This window comes from Pteropus vampyrus, unplaced genomic scaffold (genome assembly GCF_000151845.1).
Source record: "Pteropus vampyrus isolate Shadow unplaced genomic scaffold, Pvam_2.0 Scaffold590, whole genome shotgun sequence".
NCBI classification, from domain to species: domain Eukaryota; kingdom Metazoa; phylum Chordata; class Mammalia; order Chiroptera; family Pteropodidae; genus Pteropus; species Pteropus vampyrus.
Genome location: NW_011889371.1, coordinates 501,692 through 525,230, shown reverse-complemented (window position 1 = coordinate 525,230; position 23,539 = coordinate 501,692). Strand labels below are relative to the sequence as shown.

The following is a 23,539-nucleotide window of genomic DNA, read 5'->3' as shown; positions in this document are numbered from 1 at the left end:
ATAATAAATGAATAGATGGAAAGAGACAAAATAACTAGTTTAGACCCTAAAATTCTGCCATATCAGTTCACAGACAATAGTGTATCCTGATACTTTCTTCCAGTAAAGATTTTGGTAAACTTGGAATGAAATAATTCTAGAAAGCATCTGTGCTTCTTGTTTTTATGTTTTGCTAGAACTGCCTCACTTTACACATAATTTGGAAATAAACCAAATTAGAAACGAGACATTGTAAACTCGAAAAGAATAGTAAACTGGGCTAGGTCAGATGATTGTGTCTATGATATTTCATGAGAGAAAGTCTTAGTGAATAGGGTATAGAATAATTGAAAGTCTTTTTCCAACCATCCAAACTTTTGGAAATCAAAATTATCAACATGCACCAGATGATCATCAGTCATTTACCTTGAAAATAATGAGAGAACTGAATCTTTAGAAATGTCAAGTGAGCAAACCAGTATGTGCAGAAATTAACTTTTTTATTATATATCATATTAATGTAGTAGTAAAGTTTGTTTGAAGTGCATGAATAAAAAGTTAGTGAAATTACAGGAGGAACAATCTATATAGCAATAATAGGTGCATTCCCTGTGCATCTGAAAGAAAAAAAAAGAGTTTTCACTCATTTTGGCCTAAAACTTAGTGTTCAGGTTCCCAGGATTCTGACATCAGAACCCGGATAACGCTGATTAGAACCATAGGGGCTTTACAATAAAAGCTAAAATATTGACCATATGATGGCAAAAAGTCTTATTTTGTGGTTAACTGATTCTCTTCTAGCTACTCTCTGATGAAGTTGGTGGCGCTGTAGAGGAGGACCGCCGCCTCCTGGACGAGGACCGAGACCGCTCAGCGTTGTAGGTGACATGCTTGTCGTAGTTCTCCATCTGAGCCTCAATGAAATCTCTCTGTTGCTGCCTGATGGTCTGGCTGATGAGTCCAGGGAGGGCATGGATGCTACCAATCAGAGTCTCTAATTTTGTTTCCAGGGTAACAATCCTCTTTTCGAAGTCTTCGCTCCTTTCATTTAAGTCAGAAATCATGTCATACATGATGTTCTGGGTCTGGAAAACAGGATTGAGAGAAATAGAGAAACAAAGAACTAGGCTTAATGACATTGGTCCAGGAGGCAAACTGTCAGTTCTCAGAACTCGAGGGCTGGTCTCTTTTCGGTGACATCCAGGGTTGGGGGTGTCAACTTCCTGAACACATTACCTTACAGAGCAAATTCAGTGAGTCTATTCAGAGCCAGGATTCAGAACTGTAAGGCCTCAGGCATGAATTTGATCCACTTGCAGAAACTATTGTGCAGTGACTGCTGGTGGTACGCCCCATGCTTTCAGTAGTGTACAGACAGACGAACATGTTTCATTTAATCTTTATGTATATATTTTAATTGTTATAAAAGTTAGCACACCAAATTCATTTTGTGACATGTCCCATTAATTAGGACAAGGCTAAATTTTAAAAACAAGCAGATTTAAAGAACGAAAAATAATAGTACAGATGGTATTGAGAGGTACCAGAAATTCTGAAGGTGGAATATGAGTGAAGTTTAGGACAATCTGAGTTGATCACATAATTTTAACTTAAAGCTCTAAAAAGTGTCCGAATATGTTTTGCTGTCCTATGTTTCAAATGATGGCTCTCCATTGGGTCAAATAGTATTTTTAGAGATACTCATTGAGAAAAGAAAAACTAGAGCTACTAAAGTTACCAGACCACTTTGTTGGTTGTGGCTTAATCAGATGCTAAAGGGTTTGAAAGAGGAAGATGTTTTTAGTGTCCTACTGAATCTTGCAATTGATTGTCTTGATCAGAGGGTATCCGTAACTCTGACTCCAGTTATTTCCAGAAGTGTCCCAGAGACAAGGAAAGAGGACCTCGGGACCGATCAGCGTAGAGCCAGAGAGGGAAGAGGGTGGCCAAGAAAAGAGAAATGGGGACGTGAATCTTAGCTCTGTGCAGCCTCCCTCGAGTTTCAGGCCCCTTTGTCTACGCCTCTCTCCTTTACCTCATTTCCCTTTGCAATATGTGCTCTTATCCTGTTTAACAATCCTGTTTAACAACCTCTTAATGATGATAAATGAACTAATTATACAAGGAAGTTATTATTCAGAACACAGGCAGCTAGTCTGAGTTTGGCCACAGAGACAAATGCATTAACTTTATTTTTACTGCATAGTTTTGAGACTATGTGAGCAACATCCAGTCATTCCGAAAATATTGAAACCTTGTGACATGAACAGTCCTGTGGTTATAATAACTTATAATAATAAGTACAACACTCAAGAATTAATTCAAAAGAAACAGCAGCTTGTCTCATAGATATACTCTTACAGTATATAAAGTAAAAGAAAATAGCTATATGGTAAAATGACATATCTTATATATATTATTTCCAAGTGGTCTGTTTTGTTTTGTTTTTTTTTAACAATTCCTTATTTCTTTTATCATTTAACCTCAGAGTGATGTATGAGTGATGTATTTGTTCATGATGTGTCCAAGCCAGAGTCATGGGTGCAGATACTGGTCGAGGATGTCTCTGAGCCTCATATATGTGTGCTGCTCAGCTTAAATGCATGATATATACTCTCCTAGAAGTAAGTCATTAAATACTTCACTTATCTTCTATTTATGAGATATCAAATATTCATCTTCAACAATTGATATATATTAAATTATTGATATATATTAAAATGAATATAATTTAGATGTGTTATGAGGCTTTATATGTGAAGTTTTATAGATTATACTTGAGGCTTTATAAAGCAGGGGTCCCCAACCTCCAGGCCGTGGACTGGTACCAGTCTGTGGCCTGTTAGGAACTGGGCTGCACAGTAGGAGGTGAGTGGCGGGCCAGCAAGCGAAGCTTCATCTGTACTTGTGGACAATCCCCAGCGCTAGCATCACCGCCTCAGCTCCACCTCAGATCATTAGGCATTAGATTCTCATAAGAGCACTGGTCCCTGGTGCCAAAAAGGTTGGGGACTGCTGCTATAAAGGACATAGTTGATTTACCAAACAAGAAAACATACAGGTCCAACTGAGAGTTGCCTCTTTGAAAGTAATTGTGTTAAAAGGCTGAACACTTACATACACTCTATTCTAATCCATCCTTTAGAATTAGTTCAGGAAAATGAAATTTTGTGATTGTTGAAAAAAATTCACATTTTGAAAGTAGAGTTTACTTGGGAAGAATAACCAAAAATCAACCAGATACATCTTATAAATGTAACAGAAGAATTTGGGGATTATTAATGTACTCTTAAAAAGGTACAATTTTTAAACTATGAAATGAAGAAAGAACCATAAATTATAAAGTGATTGATTACTTTTCTTTTTGAAAGACAGCTTTTAAGATGTAATTTATGATATTTATTTTAAATTCTAACTTTACATTCTTCTGAGTTTGCCTAAAATACACAGAAAATTATTTTCTTGGTGGGTCCTATTTAGCCCTAAACCTCATAGTCAAACCTAGGACATAGTTCTGTTCTCACAGGGATGAGACTGAACTACAAATAAAAATCCAAAAGATACTGTCTCATATTCTGCTTACATTTCTTACTATACTTCCAAATCACTGCATGTAGAAATACTTTTAGAGTGCAGGTTGAAAGTTGTATATAGAGAAAGAACATAGTAAATAAGAGTTTTAAAAATCTCTTTTAGGGCAGTTTGTGGGTTTGATTTGTTAAATAAATTTGGGGTGGCCTTCTCCAAAAGTATTATTAATTATTGTGCTGCGGTTAATCACAACAGATACAATCATGAGGGGCTGAGACCCCAGGCTTACCTTTGCCAGGTCTACCAAGGTATTTGCTTGGTCATTCAGTTTCCTCTGCTCCATTTTTACACTTCTTAATCTAAAAGGAAGAATCTGAAGTCAGAAATTTTCCTTTCTTTCCGTGGGTATCGTACGCCTTGCAAAAAAGCATGCACAAAATTGACAAGAGCAAATAACTGCATGGATAATGCCTTGAACATTTGGGGTAAAGTCCAAACTGGTTATGTATCTGGTACAATGAGAAGCATGCTTCCCCAACACCGCAAAAAGGAGAGAGAGTAAGAGATGAGGTGTCCTTGGGACAGCTATTCACCAGGTAGTTAAAAGTTGAATTAAAAAGAAAAAAACTCATAAGGATTTAACCCTATGAGAAAAGCCAAAACATTCCTTAAAGCCCCAGTATCGTGACAAATAGACATAGGAAGAAATACGCAAAGCAACTGGAATTGCATCAGTGTTGGAGCAGTGAGCGCCTTCCTATGCCTACATGACTAGATACAGGTGTTAGCCCTGTTTAGTCTGAAATGGATTGGGTTAGGTATTTGAACCTGATGAAACACAGTGATAAGTGAGATTCTTATTAGCAAAAATAAAACTTTTATTCAACCAGCAGCATGATAACTCAAACCACATAAGTCTCTTAGGTTTCATTGTATTTCACTTGACTTTGATCTTAAACTGCCACTGAATTTGAAGGGAAGACAGACCATTTCCTTGAGAATTTCCCTTAATTTTTATTGTAGATATAAGTCAGAGGACAATTAAAGTATCTGACAGATGGGATCGTTACTCATAAAGTTACTTTTAGATACTTTTAAATATCATTGCATATATCTGATTGACAGTCAAAAAGCCACTGTTTTTTAAAAAAAATCTTTCTTAATGAGAACTCTTAACTATTCCTTAATTTATATACTATAATATTTCAACAAATATTTAATTCAGTGCTTACTATGGTAGCAAGAAATGAAGATTTTCCGAAAAGAAAAAAGTGCTTTATTTTTCTTTAAGCCAACAATGCAAAACCTTGCTCCAAAAGAGAAGGTCTCTCTGAGCTACTTAATGAAAAAGAAGAAGAAGAAAAAAACTACGCTAACCTTATTACCTTGATGATGAGTCATTTTACAAAGTATAGTGTTAATGCTGGAAAGAATACTTTTTATTATTTTCCAATTTAAATTAAAGGTAATTACATAGAAGAAATAAAAATTCACAGGGCAAGATTTTACTGCCAGGGAGATTTTCGTAACAAATGTTCACGATGCTCAGTGATTATATTCTGAAAGTAGGAGATTCAATATGTTACTAAATCTGCTCTACAGTGAAGATTTAGTTCCTTCTGCCAGTAAGAGTTTAACTGACACCTGCTACAACATGCTCTTTAACAATCTAAAACAGTTTAAGGTTATAACTTGTCACTGAGACTATGTGTTTCTCTATTAGAACTGGGAACTGGGTTAATTGGCTCTTTTTTGTGCAATATAGAATATGTTCTAGTCTAAAAAATTTACAGACATAGGTTTAATTCTAATATGTTGCTGAGAAATGTTTCCCTAACTACTTACAAGGGATGTAAGTCTTGATGTATGCCTTTTAAAACAAACCACCCCCCCCCAAAAAAACCCCACAAACTTTAAACATGTGTGGGTCACTCTAGACAAATGTTCCAGAGAGAACAATGACATCAAACATGGATTCCATCATCTCCCTTACCCCTATTTGACCGTCAGTTTCTTCAGGCATGAAATGATGTAGGTTAGGTTAGGACAACATTTCTGAAGTGCTGGATTTATACTAGGAAGTGTTCTAGATGATTAAGTGACACTCAAACAAGATATTCAACAATACTAAAACAGATGGAGAGACAGTAATTCCCTTTAGTTCTCTTCTAATTCTTGATTATTATAAGAAAAATGTCTCAGCCTGATCCTATCCTGTTTATCTTCTAACACCTGCTATCTTCTGCTTTTTAAAAAAGAGCAGGCTCTCAGCTCAGAGTTGTCAAATGATATTTGCTTTACCTCTCCATGCTGAGAATAATACATTTCTAAATCCACTTATGATAGAAATTTAGATCAAGCTTTCTTTTCAAATTTAAGTAAGTAATAGTATAGTTGGCACATGAATAACTAAAGCTTGAGGTCATCGGACCAGAAGCCTCTGGCACCTTATGAGTGCACAGAAAGGCCTGAACTCAGCAAGTCTGGTGGAAGGGCCAGTGCTGGTCCTTTGGCTGAGGTAGATACTTCATATTCCAAACAACGGAGCCTAATTTACTTCTCTTGGACTACTATGTTTCTGACAGTAGAATTTTGCCCATTTTATTTTCTACTAATCTGGAAAGATGACTTAGAGTAGCTCTATTTGATTGAATTCCTTTAGCTCCCTGAACTTAAATCATCTTGCCTTACTGCTTCTTAGACGCTCTGAGATGTAGAACTGGTAGAAAAAGCCTACTTAAGCTGCAGCTGCCAGAATAAAAGGTAACATGCAGATGTGTACTTTACTCCCCCCTCCCCCCAAAAGAGAATAAGAAACATATGTTGATTTCTTCCTTGTGAACTTCACTTATCACAGGAAAATATCATGATTTTGGATCACATTTCCATAGCAGCAATCAGACTACTAAAATTCACAAATAAAGGATCCACTTGGGTGCATGCAGCCAGTAGAAAATTCTGCAAATGTTGAAAGGAGCGGCTCACACAACTTACTTCCGAGCTCTATTTTCATTTTGTTGAAATAAAAAGACAAAACAAAAGAAAAGAAACTGTAAAATATTCTGGAACAAAATATTACAGTGTGGTGTTCAGTTGTGCACAGGGGGCTCGATTCATTGGCTGGAAGATCCTGTTAAGATTCTGCAGGATTTTGGCATATTGATCAAAGAGAAACACTATTCAATTATGTTATTATCTCTCTCCGTTGCTGCTATTGTTCCCCCACCTGAAAGCCCATAGTTTCTTCCAGAACTAGAGTTTAGAAGGAGGAACTTGTATAACATCATCTTGGCCTCTTTGATACATGATGTTCAAGTAAACAATAGAAAACATTTTTTTGCCTAGTATGAATGTTATATGGTTAAATGGACAATATTTTAAACACTAGGATTATAATGCCTTTTTTTTTTTTTTTGAAGGGTTACATCTCTTCTGAGATGGGAATATTTAGAAGCCTGGCTTTCTGAAAGGTAGGTAATGCAACTCTCTTTGTTACACAGATTATGTTTATTGAATTTCTTGGCTCTGAGACAAGTTCACGTTGATCGATGGGTCTATAGTTGAGATAGAAGAATGATAAACTTTAAAGGTAAAGCCGCTACCAGAAAAAGGGTGAAAAGTTATAGAAACCAAATGCTTCATGGCACCAAATGATCATCAAAAAAGACAGATAACATTATTGAAAAGAGGATACAAGCCTGCGGAGTTTGGCATCCATCAGAGACTAGAGAGATCCTGTGTTGGGGAGAGAGGCTATGAAGCTTGGAAAAGAGAAAGAGAGTTGAAATAGAGGGGGCCTGGCAGAGCATGAAAGAGAGCTACTGAAAAAGCTCTCAGGACAAATCAGAACAGGAGAGGCCAGGAGAGCTCTAGCAAATGAATTTTTAAATTTTTCCTCAACTACAGTCTGACTTCACCCAGTGCTGACAGGCTAAGCTGACAGTCTCACTGGGTGTGAACAGTGGGCAATAAAGGCCTTGCCCTTAGGAATCGAGCCCTATGTGCTTTCCTTTATGACTACACTAAGTTAAAAAATAAAAGATAGTTATGCATAATTAGAATAATCTAGCCAAACCCAGCCCATATAAATTCTGTTGTATTTTTTTCATAAGGTATAAGGTCCCTCCCGCCTCAAAGGAAACCCAATTACCCCAAGACTAATTTATAAAACAATTCAGAACACTTTTGAGTTGCTTGAAGCTCATCTGCTTTCAGAAGTACTTGTTGTTACGGAAGAGAGTGAGAAATGTCTGAAAGAAGCAGAGGAATCACAAGTGGTTTCCTCTATTACTCTATCCAAAAGCAGCCTGCTGAAGGACCCAAGAAACCAATGCCACAAAGCCCTTACGGTCAAGTCAATATGTGTAGCAACATGCCAACTGCTTAGGGATAGTTTCCATACTTCGTTCACTAAAAGATTTTTCCTAACATTGTTTTATAAAACTATCCAAATCTATGGCAAAGTTGAAATTATTTTATAGTGAACACCCCTAAATTGTCCCCCAAGTTTTCGAGTGTGAATGTGTTTGGAGCTTGAGTTCTATGACAAAATAAATATATAAATACCCAGCATTTACACATGGCTACATGATTATATGACAAAAACTGTCAAAGCATTTTTTTTATTTTTGGTTATATAAAAATTTATCAAAGGTATCAAAGGCAAATAACATTTAATTACACATTTAATAGGTTACACTGACAGAAAGGGACATAAATGCAGTCCTGGAGGAAAGAGGCTGTGTGGTTACTGGCCATGTAGACTAACCACACTCGCCCACTTCCATGTCATCTCATACCCACAAAGGTGAGTTTCTTTTTAATATGCTCGAACAATATAGGCTAGTATTGAATAATTAAAAGTACAAAGAATGATTTCTCCAGAGTATTTTGTGAATATCTTTTGCATGAATTTTGGGGTTACTGTGTTAGATGGATTTGTGGGTGTAGGAGAGTTGTGTCAGCTGGCCCTTGGGGAAGAGGCCTCTCTCCAGACAGGAAGAAAGGCCTGATCAAAGCAGAGGTGAAGGCTTAGCATCTCCCAGGAGACTCTCTCTTTCAGGTCTAAGCTTCAGGGAATCAGAATGTCTAGGCAAGCACTTCTGGGTGCTGGTGCTCAGTCATAAATGTGGCCATAGGTTCCAGGGAGCAGCTCCCTCTTGTGAGCCAGCTCTAATACAATGTTCTTCTCTGTGTTTTTTTTTCTCCCTTTTACTCTTTCCCAGACTTTAAAGGAGTATTATCTAAAAATTCTACTCTTATCTTTTCCTTACAATGGGATAAAAAGCACAGCTGTGTGTCTAGTTGAGTCACAGGGCTAGAGGAGAAATGTCACTTTGGTGGCAGTAATGAAAAGAACATGAGTGAGTAGCTGTGAGTAGCATGAGGGCCGGCTATGCTACCACGTGTGTGGTCTCCCTCTGTCTTGGATCTCAGAGTAACTGAATTTTATTTTCATTAAGGAAGGTTGCAGTTTCTACGTAGTACAGATGTGGCCATAATTACAGACATTCCACATTTTCAGTGACACTTAAAAAGGCAGTTGGATGGACAGGCGCAAGGGTAGAATATGAATGCTTGTGATTTCCTACAGAATGTTAGTGTAATGTATTACATAGGAATTACGAAAATATGTAAAATAAAAACTTCACTCTCAGCACTTTCTCATCAGCTGTACTAGTTAGCTCTGAAAAGACATATCACTGTATAGCCAAGAGACCTAGTATTTACCCACCTTTCCATGATTACCCTGGTAGGCTGCATGAGAAAAGCCACTTTTCTAACCTACAAATGTGGTCATGTCTGCTCTTCCCCATTTCAAAATGGCATTAGGAGCAAGTCTGCATGGCATCATAATTGAATATACTTACGGTAAGGATGCTGGGGGAGAATGACCCGGTACATTCAAATTATTTAAACTTACTAGACAGAAATTTGTACTTTAAAAGTCTGTGATAGTTATTTGGTATAACAATGAAATGGCATGAAGGAATTGAACTCTGGTGGTCTGGATAAAGTCAGAATAATGATAAGAGTACAGGGTCTATAGGAACTATAAAATCTATAATGAACATGTAGCATATAGAAAATCCCCCAAGTCATGATTAAAAACTCATTTAAAAATTCAAATATTAAATCAATTGTAGGCATTAGCTTCATATAAAGATATACTGGCAGTATACTAAAAAAATCCAGATAGATCATAAAATGTTAAATTTTTTCAAGATTTTGCAGTAGATACTAAACATCTTAGAGCAAAGTATATGAATAAGTTAAATTAAGTAATACAATTTTAACCGAAATTGCTTCTAAAGAGAAACTAAGAAGACATTTAATTACTATATTAAATCACCATTCTCCCAATAATTAATGATTTTTAATCATACAAGAACTGACAACTTTTCTCAGGATTTCATTTGTGAAATTATTAAATTGCCAAATAACGTCTTCTGGGACCAAGCAAGATGACAATTTCTTTTTTCCTCCCTCATGAGAGAAGAATAACTAAGTGCGAGCATTAAAACCTCGAGATACAAAAGCAGGCTGAAAATGAAAAACGGTACTCACTGATGAATAGCTTGCAAGAATTTTCGTTGATGTTTTCTTACTTTTGCATGATCTATCTTTTTTACTAGCTTTGTATTTTTATAAATTAGCCATGTTTCCCTGAGTACGTTGGCAGCTGCATTTTTCACCTGTTAAGGAAACAAACAAAAAAAGCAGTTGATAAATTTCGGAGTGGAATCCTTCACAACTTTGTTGGGATCACATTCTTCATCCCAATGATCGTGGCAAGCTCTAGTTTATTTAGAAATAAACTAAACGAAAACAGACAGATACAGAGAACAAACTGGTGATTGCCAGAGAGGAGGGGTGTTGAGGGGCTGGGTGAAAAAGGTGAAGGGATGAAAAAGTACAAATTAGTAGTTACAAAACAGTCACGGAGATTTAGAGAACAGCATAGGGAATATACTCGATAGTATTGTAATGGCTGTGTGTAGAGCCAGATGGGTGCTAGAGGGATCGGGGGATCACTTCATAAATTATATAACGTCTAACCAATGTGTTGTATACCTGAAACTAATATAAAAAATTTCTTTCAACGAATCACTTATTAGCTATTTTCTCATATTAGTATAAGCTCAAAATGTTTTCTCTTTTAATTAAACAAGATAAAAAACTTAGGCTTGGGTGGATATGGGTTTCCCTAAAAAAAAAAAAAAAAAAGACGGGACAAACTTAGGGATGAAAGGGTTATAGTAGCACTGCCAAGACCTATTGCAGCTGATGGAAAATATGAATACTTCTTACTGATAGTCCGTCACTTGCTTTCTGGATTAAGTTCTTCAACCAAGAAGCTGGTAAAGGCCCAGCCAAGGACAGATTTATTCTCTTTGCTCGTTCTACAGGAACTGATGATGAGAGCTTTCACTTGGGCTTGTTGTTAATTACTTATGCTAAGAAGTTCCATTTAATTTTTCTGAGTGATGGATAAAGGATGATTCATAAAGAGAACTGCAGGCTAACGGGAGGCTCGGTGAAGACAACATTCTCAGGAAGGCAGTGTGGTGGGGAAGACAGGTGAGCTGGGCTTGAGAAACCAGTTCTAAGTTCTTGAATTGTACTAACCAAGTCCAGTCAAGGGGACTAGCTAACCTTGTAGGACTTTAGTTCTCTCCTCATTAAAGTGAGGTTAGAGAGAATTATTATTAAAATCCTTTTCAGATCTTAGATTTACAATAAGGAAGAACCTCAGAATTAACACAAAACCATGGGCCCCCGTATGTATGTATATTTTTTCACTTTAGCAAAGAAAGCATTCCTTTTCATGATCCTGAAAAGTTTTCTTTTTGAATGAAATTGAATTGCTAGAACCCATTTTAAGAAAATGACTGGTTTCTTATGACTGCTTTTAGGCGTGACTTTGGTTCATATTCCTTTGGATATTCGCGAGCCTCTGCACAGGGGGCATTCTCAAACCACCAGAAACATGACTGAAACTTAGATGCTGAGCACCTGTAGTGCCTATAAAGAACATCACCACCTTCCACGGTGAAGTTTAAGGGTGTTCCAGGTAATTCTTGGCTCTTCATTCTTATGGAAATACATTTCTCTTCCTCACAGAGGTAGGAGTCACTTGTCCTAAGGCTTTTCCATCCAACCCTTAAGTCCCCTTCAAAGGTAAGAAAATGGATGTATTAATGGATGTAAATATGGATGTATTAATGTAAAATGGATGTACATAATCTCTGACTTTTTAAAAAGGGAGGAGTGGGTCATGACTGGCCAGCACTGCCTGGGGTGAGATAGGCCCTGCCCTGCTAGGAAGGAGAAGGGCTGCTAAGGAAGGTCTTAGCTCTCCTGGCAGCTGAAGCTTCCTAAAAGACCAGTTAGGGCCCTGGGGGGATGTACACTCCCTGACTTTATCAGTCTGAGACAGAGGAGGAACCTAGGACACAGGCTGATGAGGAAGCTAGAAAACTCAGTAAAAGCTGATGCATAGGAGCACAGTAGTTGAACATAGCAATGTTTGGAATATAACACTGATTTTGGTTTGGCTTCTCATCTACAAATAGCAAATGCCAAATTACTAAAGTATATATGCTTCTAAAAACGTGATTCGGTGCTTGTCCTCCACGTATTTTAAGTAGTTTTTTTCTCTTTGAGATGGTGGGGGGATGGCTGAAAGGGAGAAGGGAAACTCAATTTCAGAGTTCATTCTGAGACCTTACGTTTCAGGATTTGTATTCACTCAACACTTAACGTTAGTTGTCGGCTGAAACTGTAAATGACTCCTCCTTTGAAAATGAAATCCCTGCAGCTGCTTTTAAAACCTGTGAAATACACGCTTTTATGTTGAAACATTCCTTTCTAATTCCGTAATAGGTTTTCAAACACAGGAATTAAACTCAAAGCATCATATTTAACTGCTTTTCAAAATAATCGCAAAACAATATGTCCAAGAATAGAAAAACATCTGAGCATTAGGCAGAGGATATGTTTTTAATAGTAGGTTTCTCTAGTCCCTCGTAGGGTTGACAGCAACAGCAAACAGGGCAGAAAGCACTTCAGCATTTTACAGGTTTGAACAATGGGGAATTGTTACAGGAAAGTGATCTGCAAACTTACAGGAAAAAATGGGAGAGAAGTAAGTCTGTGCATTTGTGATCACTGGGAGGAACGTGTCCTTTGTTTAGTCGATTAAGAACCCTGCCCAACAGTCAGTCATCTAACAATGTAACCCTGGAGACCCCCACTCCCCTTCCTAGGGCGTTTACAAATTCTTAAGAGGGCAGGGGCCATGTCACTAATCTTTGTGTCTCCCTAGCTCAGTGCTTTGGGCCTAGCTGGTACTGAATAAATGTCTATGGGGTTAAATTTGACACCATAGTATATATAATTTGTGTCATAAACACTTCTAATCATGAACCGTAGATGCCTATTTATCAGCCAAAGGATCCTCTTGATGAGAACGGTCTGCAAGTTAGAGGAGAGACCTAGGATCTAAATGAGTCAGTGCATTTCCTTTTATTAAACAAATTTATTGCATCTCTACCATGTGCTAGATACCATGATAGTTGTTGATATGAGGGATCCACAAATATCCTTCAAAGTTTTAGTAGCTGTTATAATTCTAGTGCCAGTTAATGGGCCAACCCCACTATGAAATATAACTTATTTCCTGTACTTCAAAAACTATGAGGCGTGAGAGGATTATCGATAGGAAAGGACTCTGCCTCCCCTTCCACCCCCCTCCACACACAAGGAACAAGGAAAATAACATTTGCTCTGCCTCGCTAATGCTCAACTCCAAATCTGATCAGAAAAATTTTGAAAAGCAGATAAATAATCATATATTTTAATAATAATTTGAGAAAACAAAAGCCCTAAAAGCAGTTCATATTATTAAAAGTAATAGTATTCGCCTGGGTGCCTTAAAACCCACTTTCATAGGTATAAAATGTTATATTGCTGCCTCATAGGTGATTATACAATGTTAAGGCCATCCGTAGTAAGATGCACTTAAAAATATTTTTAACAATAGTTTATAAACCACAAAAGCTGATTGACTTGTAACTGAGCCCTGTATAGAGGCTATTTTGTTTAGTTTTCCTTTGCTTTTTACCACTTTTGATGCTTCTTTTTTAACTTATATTTTCTTCTTGCCTCTCCCTTCAGAGTTTTTTTTTAGTGCAATACTTCCACTCTTCCCAAATTTAACGGAAAAGTACATAATCTCTGACTTAAGAAATGAGAGTTTTAAGACAACCATTTTTTTAAAAATTTATTTTCCGACTACAGTTGACACAATATTGTATTAATTTCAGGTGTACAACATAGCAATTAGACAGCTACACACCTTGCAAAGTGATCATCCCGATAAGTCTAGATGTGTACTATACACCTGGCACCAAACCTAGTTATTACAATAATACTGACTATATACCCTACGCCGTACTTTATATCCCCATGATAATTTTAAAACTGACAATTTGTACTTCTTAATCTCTTTCACCTTTTTTGTCCATTTTCCTAAGCAGGAATTTCTTGCATCTCATTCTGAAAACTACAGTAAAAAACTGCCACATATACTGTGGGCAATGCCTCTAGAATGCTCAGGACAAACCCGGGCAACGCTACTGAGCCTGGGCACCAGGACTCCACAGGTTCACAGTGGCCCCTGCAGCAGCGGGATGGATGTGCTTAGGGCTCCAACATTACCTGCCCAGTTCTCCTTCAGAGCAGGCACCTGGGGCAAGGTGAGTGTTGTGGCTGTGGAACAGGGCAAGGCCCATGGAGCCATTCACTTTGTGTTCTAACCCACTGGGCGGGGTAGCCAAGGAAAATGCAAAAGGTACATAGAACAAATTCTCCATAATTTGTTTGCTTAAGAGACACACAGGAAATAATTATATAACCGCATAAAAGTGTTATGGATCTTATTGAAAATTCTCAACAGGATTGGAAACACCCACAACAGACATTAATATGTATAATTATCCTTTGTGGTACATCTAGCTACTTTAAAAATTATGTCTCGGTTCTAGAATTGCTTGTTTTCAAGTTTCCTTCTGAAAGGAAAGCATTCAGAGAGCCAAACTTTAAAATTTCCTCTTGGTTCAGATTTGAATGAATAGTAATAATCATAGCATGGTAAACACATTGCTTCTGGAAGGTGATAAACTGCAAATCTGTTTAATAGCTGGTCCTGCTTTATGAAACTCAGTGATGTTATTGCTGTTATGCCTTCAATTTGACACCATTAGATTATTCTAAGTACCTGTATCTATTGGCCATTTTGAATTGTGGAGTGTCATGTAAACTTTTGGAATTAGAGAACAGTCTTCCTGTACACTAGCGCACGAGAAATAGTGCGTTCTACTTTCAAACAGTATTTTATGTGGTTGAGGTAGTCATACAGAGAAACAATTTCAGTGTAAGATTGTTCCTCTGAAGAAAATTTGTATGTGGTGAATTATTTTCCATGGAAACTGTTCAATTCAGTTAAGACACACAATGGAAGGTTTGGAAAGTGACATTTCTTCCTGGAAGAAGAATTTGTTTTAACATTCACATTGTTTTTTTCTTTAGAGTAATATTCAGATTTCAGAATGTCTGTGCCTGTTATCTCTGTTAATCATCAGAGAACTTGAATAAGGTGAGATTATGTAGTGTTTCCAGGGATAGCTGAATTTTTCTCTAGCAATCAAGAGCAGACTTGAATTTAATCTTTCATCTTAGTAACTATGTATGGCTTTTAGGTCCTTGTTCCTCCCTCAGAAATCATTCATTAATGATTATTTAGTGTGTTAGGATTTTTATTTAAAAAGTTAAAATTTATAAATGGGCCCATTTAGAAATTCTATAACCAAATGGAACCAGGTTCCAAGTAGATGGCATTGTTAACTTTGTAGAAAAGAATGCAGAGAAGACTATAAAAGAGCTATTTCCAAATATTGTATTGGCTATAATATTGGAATGGGTATCATAAACAAGAAATTTATGTTGATTCTAATGCCATTCAAATATTTGTACCTGCACTTAGCAACATCTTGCCTATAAAAATCGATCTGTCAGCAAGCCTGCTGGAGTGTCTTTCAGACCTATAAGAGACTCTGGTCCCAAGGAAAACTGCAAAGCAGCTACCTTAAAAGGTAGTGAAGAGATAATAGAATTATCAAAGCATAAGCATTGTGGAGAATATGAACTTTGAAACTAGAACAGTACTTCTTGCTGAAAAAGTGTTCTATAAACAATCAGACTCGTAATGCATTATTATCTACAGGGAGCTTAACTGAAGTATATAAGAACTTACAACAGAAAAGCTGTAACATCAGAAAACTTGGTTAGTTTTGGAAAATGACTCCCATTCACATAAACCAAAAGGTCACCTGGATCCACAGTCTTCTAAAGTGGGGCGAGACTAGGCTATAGGGGACATACGAACAAGAGCACAAGTGCATTTTTCTGCCAAGCAGAGCTTAAACAGCTTTCATCTGATTTGCTAAGAGAACAATACTATAAAAATTCAATGTTCTTTGAGTCCTGGAATATTTTTCAGCTCTTTATCCTCAGTAGTTAACACAGAGCCCCGAGTATATTAGGTATACAGTATATTTTGTTAAATGAGTAGTATCTCTTATTCCCAGGAAGAAGGAGATTACAATAAAGTTAGTGTACTCAAAGAATATATGTTAAGAGGGCAATACCAAAACAGTGGTTCTCACTTAGGGGACATGTGGCAATGTCTAGAGACATTTTGGGTTGTTACCAGTTGGGGAACCTCTACTGGCATCTAGTGTATAGAGGCTAAGAATGCTCCTAAACATCTGACAGTGTACGAGGAAGTCCCACACAACAAAGAATTATCCAAAAGGTCAATACTGCTGAGCTTGAAAGATCCTGAACTAAATTAAACTATAAAACCAACCTGAAGTGTCTCCCAGGTGAAATGGGAAGACCTCTGTGAATTTCACAAAAATCTTCAAAGGTGGTATAAAGCAGTGTTATACTGTAGATTTTAAAATCAAAGCCCTTGTCTTTTTTAACTCCTAAAATGCTTCAATAATAGCAGTATCCGAAAGTAAATTTAAAGAAATTACATATTTCTTTCTTAATGATGGACCAGGGGGAAAGCTGCCTAAACATGCTAATTAGTTTTCTTGTGATTTTTTTTTTTTTTTTTTTTTTACTTTTGAAGAGATTTACATGTACACATATGGTGTTTTAAAGTATTTTTCTGCCTAATATCTTAAGTGTGGCATTAACTCTTGGAAAAGTTATAATGTATAATCTCCATATAATTTGGATTATACAAGGGACTCTATGGAAGGGTTCCTTTGATATTGTACAACTTCTGTCTCTCAAACACAAGTTGTACAGTACAGAACTCATCCAAACAAGCATCCTATGAGATACACATCTGCCATAATTTTGGACGAGAGATGGACTCATAATCTAATATGTGTGTATTTTCATTTCCCAGCACTTCTTTGAAAATGATAAGAATCCTAACCCTCCAACCAGCTCCTCCTTTATACTTGTCTTTCTCTGTTTTCCATGTGCTTTTCTGTAACATTTAGAAATGTTCATGAGTTTGGAGAACAAATTCAGGAGTCGAGAGAAAATTGTGTAGAGTAGAAGACATTCCAAAGTGGTAAATCTAGGCCGAAAGCATGCCATCTGCATGGCTTTGATCATCTAGAATATATGTGGACCTGATCACTGCAGTCTCACAATAGTGTTTGACAGATAAGACTTAGTCATTAGCAAGGCAATTAGAATTCATGTTTCCATTTCATAAATATTATCCAAATAAAGTGTGCATTAAAGTGACTGATCTATTTGGAAGTATTAACCCAGTTAAATATGATTATTTTTATATGCATGACCGAAATCAAAAGTGACTGAAAACACTAAAAACTAAAACTCTTGAATTCTCTTGATTCTTTTATGGGTAAAGTAACCAAATGACAATGTATTTGGCTTCTACTTTGAGTTGTTGTTATATAGCAAGATGATTACTATAATTTTTAATTGTTTCCGATGTTGGTATTTCAAGTGACTATAAGGAGAAGCTAATAATTTAGTGTGATAAAAGTCTTTTTCTTCTTACATGGCTTTCCTCCTTGATATAATTACTTTGAGCAAGTTACCTAACCCTCTGTCTTGGCTTCCACATTTTTAAAATGGGTATAATACTAGCACTTAGTCGTTGTGAGGCTGAAACAAGTTTACACGTGACATGCTTAGAGTAGTAGCTGGCAGAGTGAGCATTCTGCAAACATGTATTTGCTGTCTTAGTCTTTATAACTGTACATTGATCTCCCCTCTGGATGCTAAACCATTTTCAACATCTCTGTGAAAGCCTTTAAATCATGGAAAGGGTCTCTGTCTGTTCTTACCATGAAGTCTTAAAAGTTAGTGTTTATTTTTCTTTGCAACCCCAGTCATCAAAGCAATGACTGGCTCATAGAAGAAGCTCAGTAAAATATTTGTTGAATCATCTTCCCATAAAATATCTATATTACATTGACAGTGTGCTCAATCCAATATTGGTCTTTTTTTTTGTATAATGCAAACTTAAATGTTAAATATGCCTTTTTTTAATATAGTCTATTTTTATCCTTGAGTAAATACCAAGGTTGTCCAATTATTTCCTAAGTGAACTAACATTAGAAAGAGTATTTGCAAAATATGAAAACATGGAATTGATTCCAAGAATACTTAATTTTAAACTGTCACCTTAGAGGTCACAATAAAAACTGTATTGCTCAACATTGGAAAAAAAAAAATACCACTAATATTCCCTTGAAGATCCAGGGGCAGCAACTTACTCTTTTTGTCAGCTGAGTGTCCATCATGAAGTTGTGCACGTGCTTTTCTGCTTTGGTGAGTTCTAGCTTCCTGGCCACTACAGCTACCACCAAGGCTGTGCAGCCAGCACCCTGAAAACCAGGAGAGGGGAGAACCCCAAAGAGTTATTATTTTTGGTCTCAGCCACATTAAAAAGTATTTAGCACCAAGTACATAAGTATCTAGAGATTTACAAAAACTGTAGTATTCAGTGTCTTCAATAAATATTACAGAAAAGGCATACTTAATAAGCAATGTACTTTTATACTGGGATTAAAAACTTCATGTATGTTGAGAACTAAAGTATGATACATGAATCGAACATTTTAATGATAAAAAATAAATGGTAAAAAGCAACTTCCTGAATTTTTAGAGACTTCTTAAAAAACAGTTATATATCCATAATGGGAACAAATGAATAAATTAGCATAAATGCACACACTAGAATTATTGTCTAAAAAAATAACATTCCATAATCTTCTCTCAAAATAAGAACAGCAGGTCTTCAGGCCAATCAACTGCGATATACAGGGAATGAAGAGAGAAGCATTATCTCAGCATAAGCACAACTTCAAACTGTTCTACATGGGTAACAGAAAGGACCCGTGATCTGAACTTGGACAACAGATCTGTGACGTGCTGAAGGTAAGAGATAACCATCCTAGGGGTTTACAGCACTAAAGAAGGCATGGGCCACTTTTACTTTGCAAACACCAACAGTGGTCCTTTTTGAATTATGGTCACTGTGCTGATCTCTTCAGTAGCATGATACTCTTTGTGGTGCCCCAGAGATGGCAGTCTTCCTGCTCAATGATCAAAGTGTACCCATTCCAAGTCACAAGCTGTGGGGTTTTCTTGGCTGATTACCTACAGGGTCAGGAGCCAAGGCAAGGTCATGCTGCTGTAGCCACTTTACCGATCCTGCTACACTAGGTGTTGTGAAAGGCAAGCCCAGACCTCTGGACAGAATCTCATCTCTGGAAGAACCACAGAGCAGCAGAGATTGCTAAGCTGTCTCAGTGGACAGACAAGAGAATAGCAGGGTTTAGGCAGGAGCCCACTGAAGAAGGGCACAGACTATGAGATGTTACAATACTTTCAACAGACTTGCATTTTTAAAACTCGTTTTTAATAGCATCCCCTTTATGTTAGTCAAAATGGTCAGGTACTCACTGGACAGCCATCCAAGAGAGTCTAAAATTCCCATGAGGTAATTGCTTTTCCTCATTACCAAGTGGTCTAAAAATCACTAGTTGTAACAGCAACTCTACCTTCAACATGGGATGGTCTACATCTTCAATAGCTAATATTGAAGACTATTTATGTTACAGCGTATCCATAATATATTGACTATTAAAATTTTACTTCTATATAAAGTCTATAATGTTTAAGCAAGTTAGAAAACTGTAAATAATTTTATCATTTTATTTTTAACAAGGGTCCACATTTGTAAAAATAAAACACCTAGGATGAAGTAAGCTCAACTGTGCAAAGAAGTTCTCTCTCAGCAGTTGGTATATCAGTAACTGACTTTTTTTTCTGCTTTTCTCTACAGTTCATATTTTCTATAATATACTTTATACAAAAATAATTACATTTAAAATTGATAATTTGTGTTTTTAGAAAACATCCACTCTAACATTTGCATATTTTTATTAACCTTAAATTTCAACCTAGGAAAATGATCTTTCTTCATGAATCATACTTACATCATAATTGATAGAATCATTTTTATTTGAATCAATGTAATTAGCTATTCAGTCGCAGATCAAAGAAGGACTTTTTAGGCTCACTGAATGAGTTTCTACAAAAAAAAATCTGAGAGGAGGGTCAAGAGCAAGGAGAAAATGCACTTGGCCTATCTTGCCATAACCTGACAGTTATCATAGAGATATGGCCTTATTAATGAGCCAATATTTTTAAATACAGTATTTCCAGAGGGTTTGAATATCTCCTTCCATCTAGCTCTATGAAGAAATCAGTATCGTCAGAAATGAAGTGATATTGATCATATGACAAGAGAAAGGCTGAAAGGTTTTTAGACATCTGGTTTAACGCTGATTTTAGAGATGAAACTACTAAAACAAGTGATTATTTAGTTAAGAACTATAATTAGCACTGATATATTTCCCACCCTCTACCTCATAATACCTTTATATTCAAGACCGCCTATATTATTTGTGGTCATTGCCATACTATGATATAATGTGTACTTATTTCAAAGCAAAACAAGAAATTAAAACTCACCTTATTTTACAAGATAAACTGTCAGTATGAATTTAAAAATTGAGCAATATGGATAATTATCAAAGTAAATCAACATTGCTCTTATTTTATAAGTGCTGCAACTTTCAATCAGTAGTTCTTAACCTTGATTGTGCCTAGAACCACTTGGAGAGTTTGTAAAATTTCCAGTACTGAGAGACTGGCTTTTTATTAGAGCCATTTTATTTACTTCCAGGAAATGATAAACAAGGAAAGGAAAGGCAGAGGACAGAGAGCACAGATGAGTCTGTGCTGTGTGATGCCTGTCCTGATTGTGTGCCGTATGTCGACAATGGCAGCAATGACTTCAGAGCTGGATACCAAGGAAGGAAAAGCATGGCCTTTGGAAGGAGCTACACCTATTTTACTACTTTAAAACATCTGCCACAGAATCTAAAGTTATACTAATGAGGGGCTAGCCTGTATCAATGGCCACTCACGACAGTTGACTGTGCCTACCCGCTATATGAGATGTTAACATTTGCTTAAGAACAGGTCTTTGAATAATGTCATTTTGTTCACCATTGTTTCCTTACCACACTGGAGACGCTCGAGGAACTTAAGTCTTGTTTATATCAATTAGCCTGTTATACGTTGTTTTGTTATATAGTTGTTTCCCTATGGTCTAAGTGAAACTTACTGTGTAGGGTCCCCTGGTGCATGTATGCACCCAGGTACTCTTCAGTCAGGGAGTTATGAGAGATTCAAGGGCAGTGGTGGTTCCTGAATAAGCAGAGAATGTAACAATCTGATGATGGAGCTTATAGCTGTAAAGATAGGTATGAGTGGCAGTTGGCACTCTAAGTTGAATATTGTTCTTCCCTGGCAGGTGGCCACCGCTGAGCTTCTTCTGGAAAGAAATCAAAATCCTAACAGGAGCGGAAAATCACTAGCATCAAGAGCCTTTGGGAGTCAATTTTTATTTTTTATTCCTGGGCTCTTTTTTTTCCTGCTGCTGGCCCATTTCTTGCTGAGTGTTCTCCAGCTCACCGAAAGCCTCATGCATTAAAATGAGTACCTTTGTTGCAAACTGGAGAAGCAAGTAAATCTGACAATTTAGTTATTGAGACTAATACCTAACTGTATCCTTTAAATTGTACCTCATAAGGAATTTAGCCTTATGATTGTTCAAATACAAAGTCCTTTATTCTTTATCTGTAAGTCTTAATTAGGAAAACTATACACTTGTACCTCCCCTAGTTCTTAATAAATCATAAGTGGATTTGAAATGCATAGAACTGGGTTTCAAAATAACTTTTTTTTTTTTTTGGGTTTTTGCAAAATGAAGCTGGCTCATCTTCAAAAACTTTCTAGGTTCAAGGTAAATTCCTGCCAACACATTAATAATTTTAGTAATTTAAGTAATGGCGTGATGTTATTGTCCAGTCAGTATCTATTTCCAGGACTATTCTGTTTCATAAAGTAAATAAGAATGAAAGTAAATATGCTTTTACAACATTTTCAACAAAGCTTGTCATCATCACAATGGATACAGAAACAGTTGGGTATAACATATGTTACTCTCTGAAATTAAGATCCCTGTATGCCTTTAACAAGATGAGTCATAGTCCTTTCACCAAAGTCAGAAAATGTATCCTGACTGCTTTTCTCCCATTTCATTTGTTATTAGGAAAAAGTTAAGCAAATCACTAACCTGCCACTTCGAGATGCTCAGGCAACTAAAAACTAAATGAAGACAACACAGTGTGTTTATGAAGCCAATATAATAAAAGCAAAGGTTAAGGTTTTCCTTGGCTAGTTTATCATCTTTCCTTCTAACAAATTAGATATTGCAGGAGTGAGGGAAAGATGGGGGAGAGAGACTTTGTCCTTAGAAAAGACGTTAATACTCATTACCCTATGCTAGATCAGTGTGAACGAATGACAGATAGCATAAGCTATAGTTGAAACCCAACACCTGGAGATTTAGATACTGCCAAATTAAAATGTAGTGCTTTTCTCCAATGTATTCTCCTCCATTATAACATATTATAAGTTATATTGGTCCCTAGAATGTAAAAGAAGTTCAGGTAGCTCATCTTCTCTTTGATCATTTATCACGTAATGCTAAAAAATTGAAATAAGTGACAGTGTTACTTCAGATCACCTGGTTATGCTGTTCCTACAAATAATTCCACAAATCATTTTGAAAACCACTTTAGGATCAAGCTTCAATAACTTAAGAATATAAGCCTATGGGAAAGGAAAATTCCTTTAACATTACACGGACTGATATCAAACTATACTGTTAGCTAAAGTAATCAAAACAGCATGGTACTAGCATAAAAACAGACACAAAGATCAATGGAACAGAATACACTTGTATGGACAACTAGCCTACGACAAAGGAAGTAAGAATATATAGTGGAGCAAAGACAGCCTCTTCAATATCAATAAATGGTGTTTGGAAAACCAGACATATGCATGCAAAAGAATGAAACTGGATCACTTTTTTTTACACTATATACAACGATAAACTCAAAATGCATTAAATAAAAGACCTGAAACCATAAAAATCCTAGAAGAAAACACAGGCAGTAAAATCTTTGGCATTGCTCTTAGTAAAATTTTTTGGATATGTCTCCTCAGGCAAGGGAAAAAAAAGGGACTATATCAAACTAAAGAGTTTTTGCACAGTGAACCATCAACAACAACAAAAGGACAACCTACTAAATGAGAGAAGGTATTCACAAATGATACATCGATAAGGTGTTTAAGTCCAAATACATAAGGAACTCCTACAATTTAATGCCAAAAAACCAATTTGATTAAAAAATGGGCATAGGACCTAAATAGACATTTCTCCAGAAAGGACATACAGATGGCCAACAGACATATGAAAAGATGCTCAATGTTACTAATCAAGGAACTGCAATTTAAAACCACAATGAGATATCACTTCACACCT

General features: G+C 36.4%; 1 protein-coding gene across 4 annotated transcripts in view; it reads right to left on the bottom strand.

Moving 5' to 3' along the window:
• Positions 1-458: 458 nt before the first annotated feature.
• KCNN2 (potassium calcium-activated channel subfamily N member 2) overlaps positions 459-23,539 on the bottom strand; it is a 143,157-nt gene continuing 120,076 nt past the window's right edge. For 3 of the 4 annotated variants that reach the window (XM_011384549.1, XM_011384553.1, XM_011384552.1), the window contains 4 exons: positions 18,348-18,458; positions 10,078-10,205; positions 3,800-3,869; positions 459-1,064 (listed from right to left, as the gene is read on the bottom strand). In XM_011384549.1, the coding sequence (XP_011382851.1) occupies positions 777-1,064; positions 3,800-3,869; positions 10,078-10,205; positions 18,348-18,458 (597 nt within the window). In that variant the 3' untranslated portion in view covers positions 459-776. Of the gene's footprint in view, positions 1,065-3,799; positions 3,870-6,504; positions 6,514-10,077; positions 10,206-18,347; positions 18,459-23,539 lie in introns of all 4 variants that reach the window. The other variant, XM_011384551.1, reaches the window with a different exon arrangement.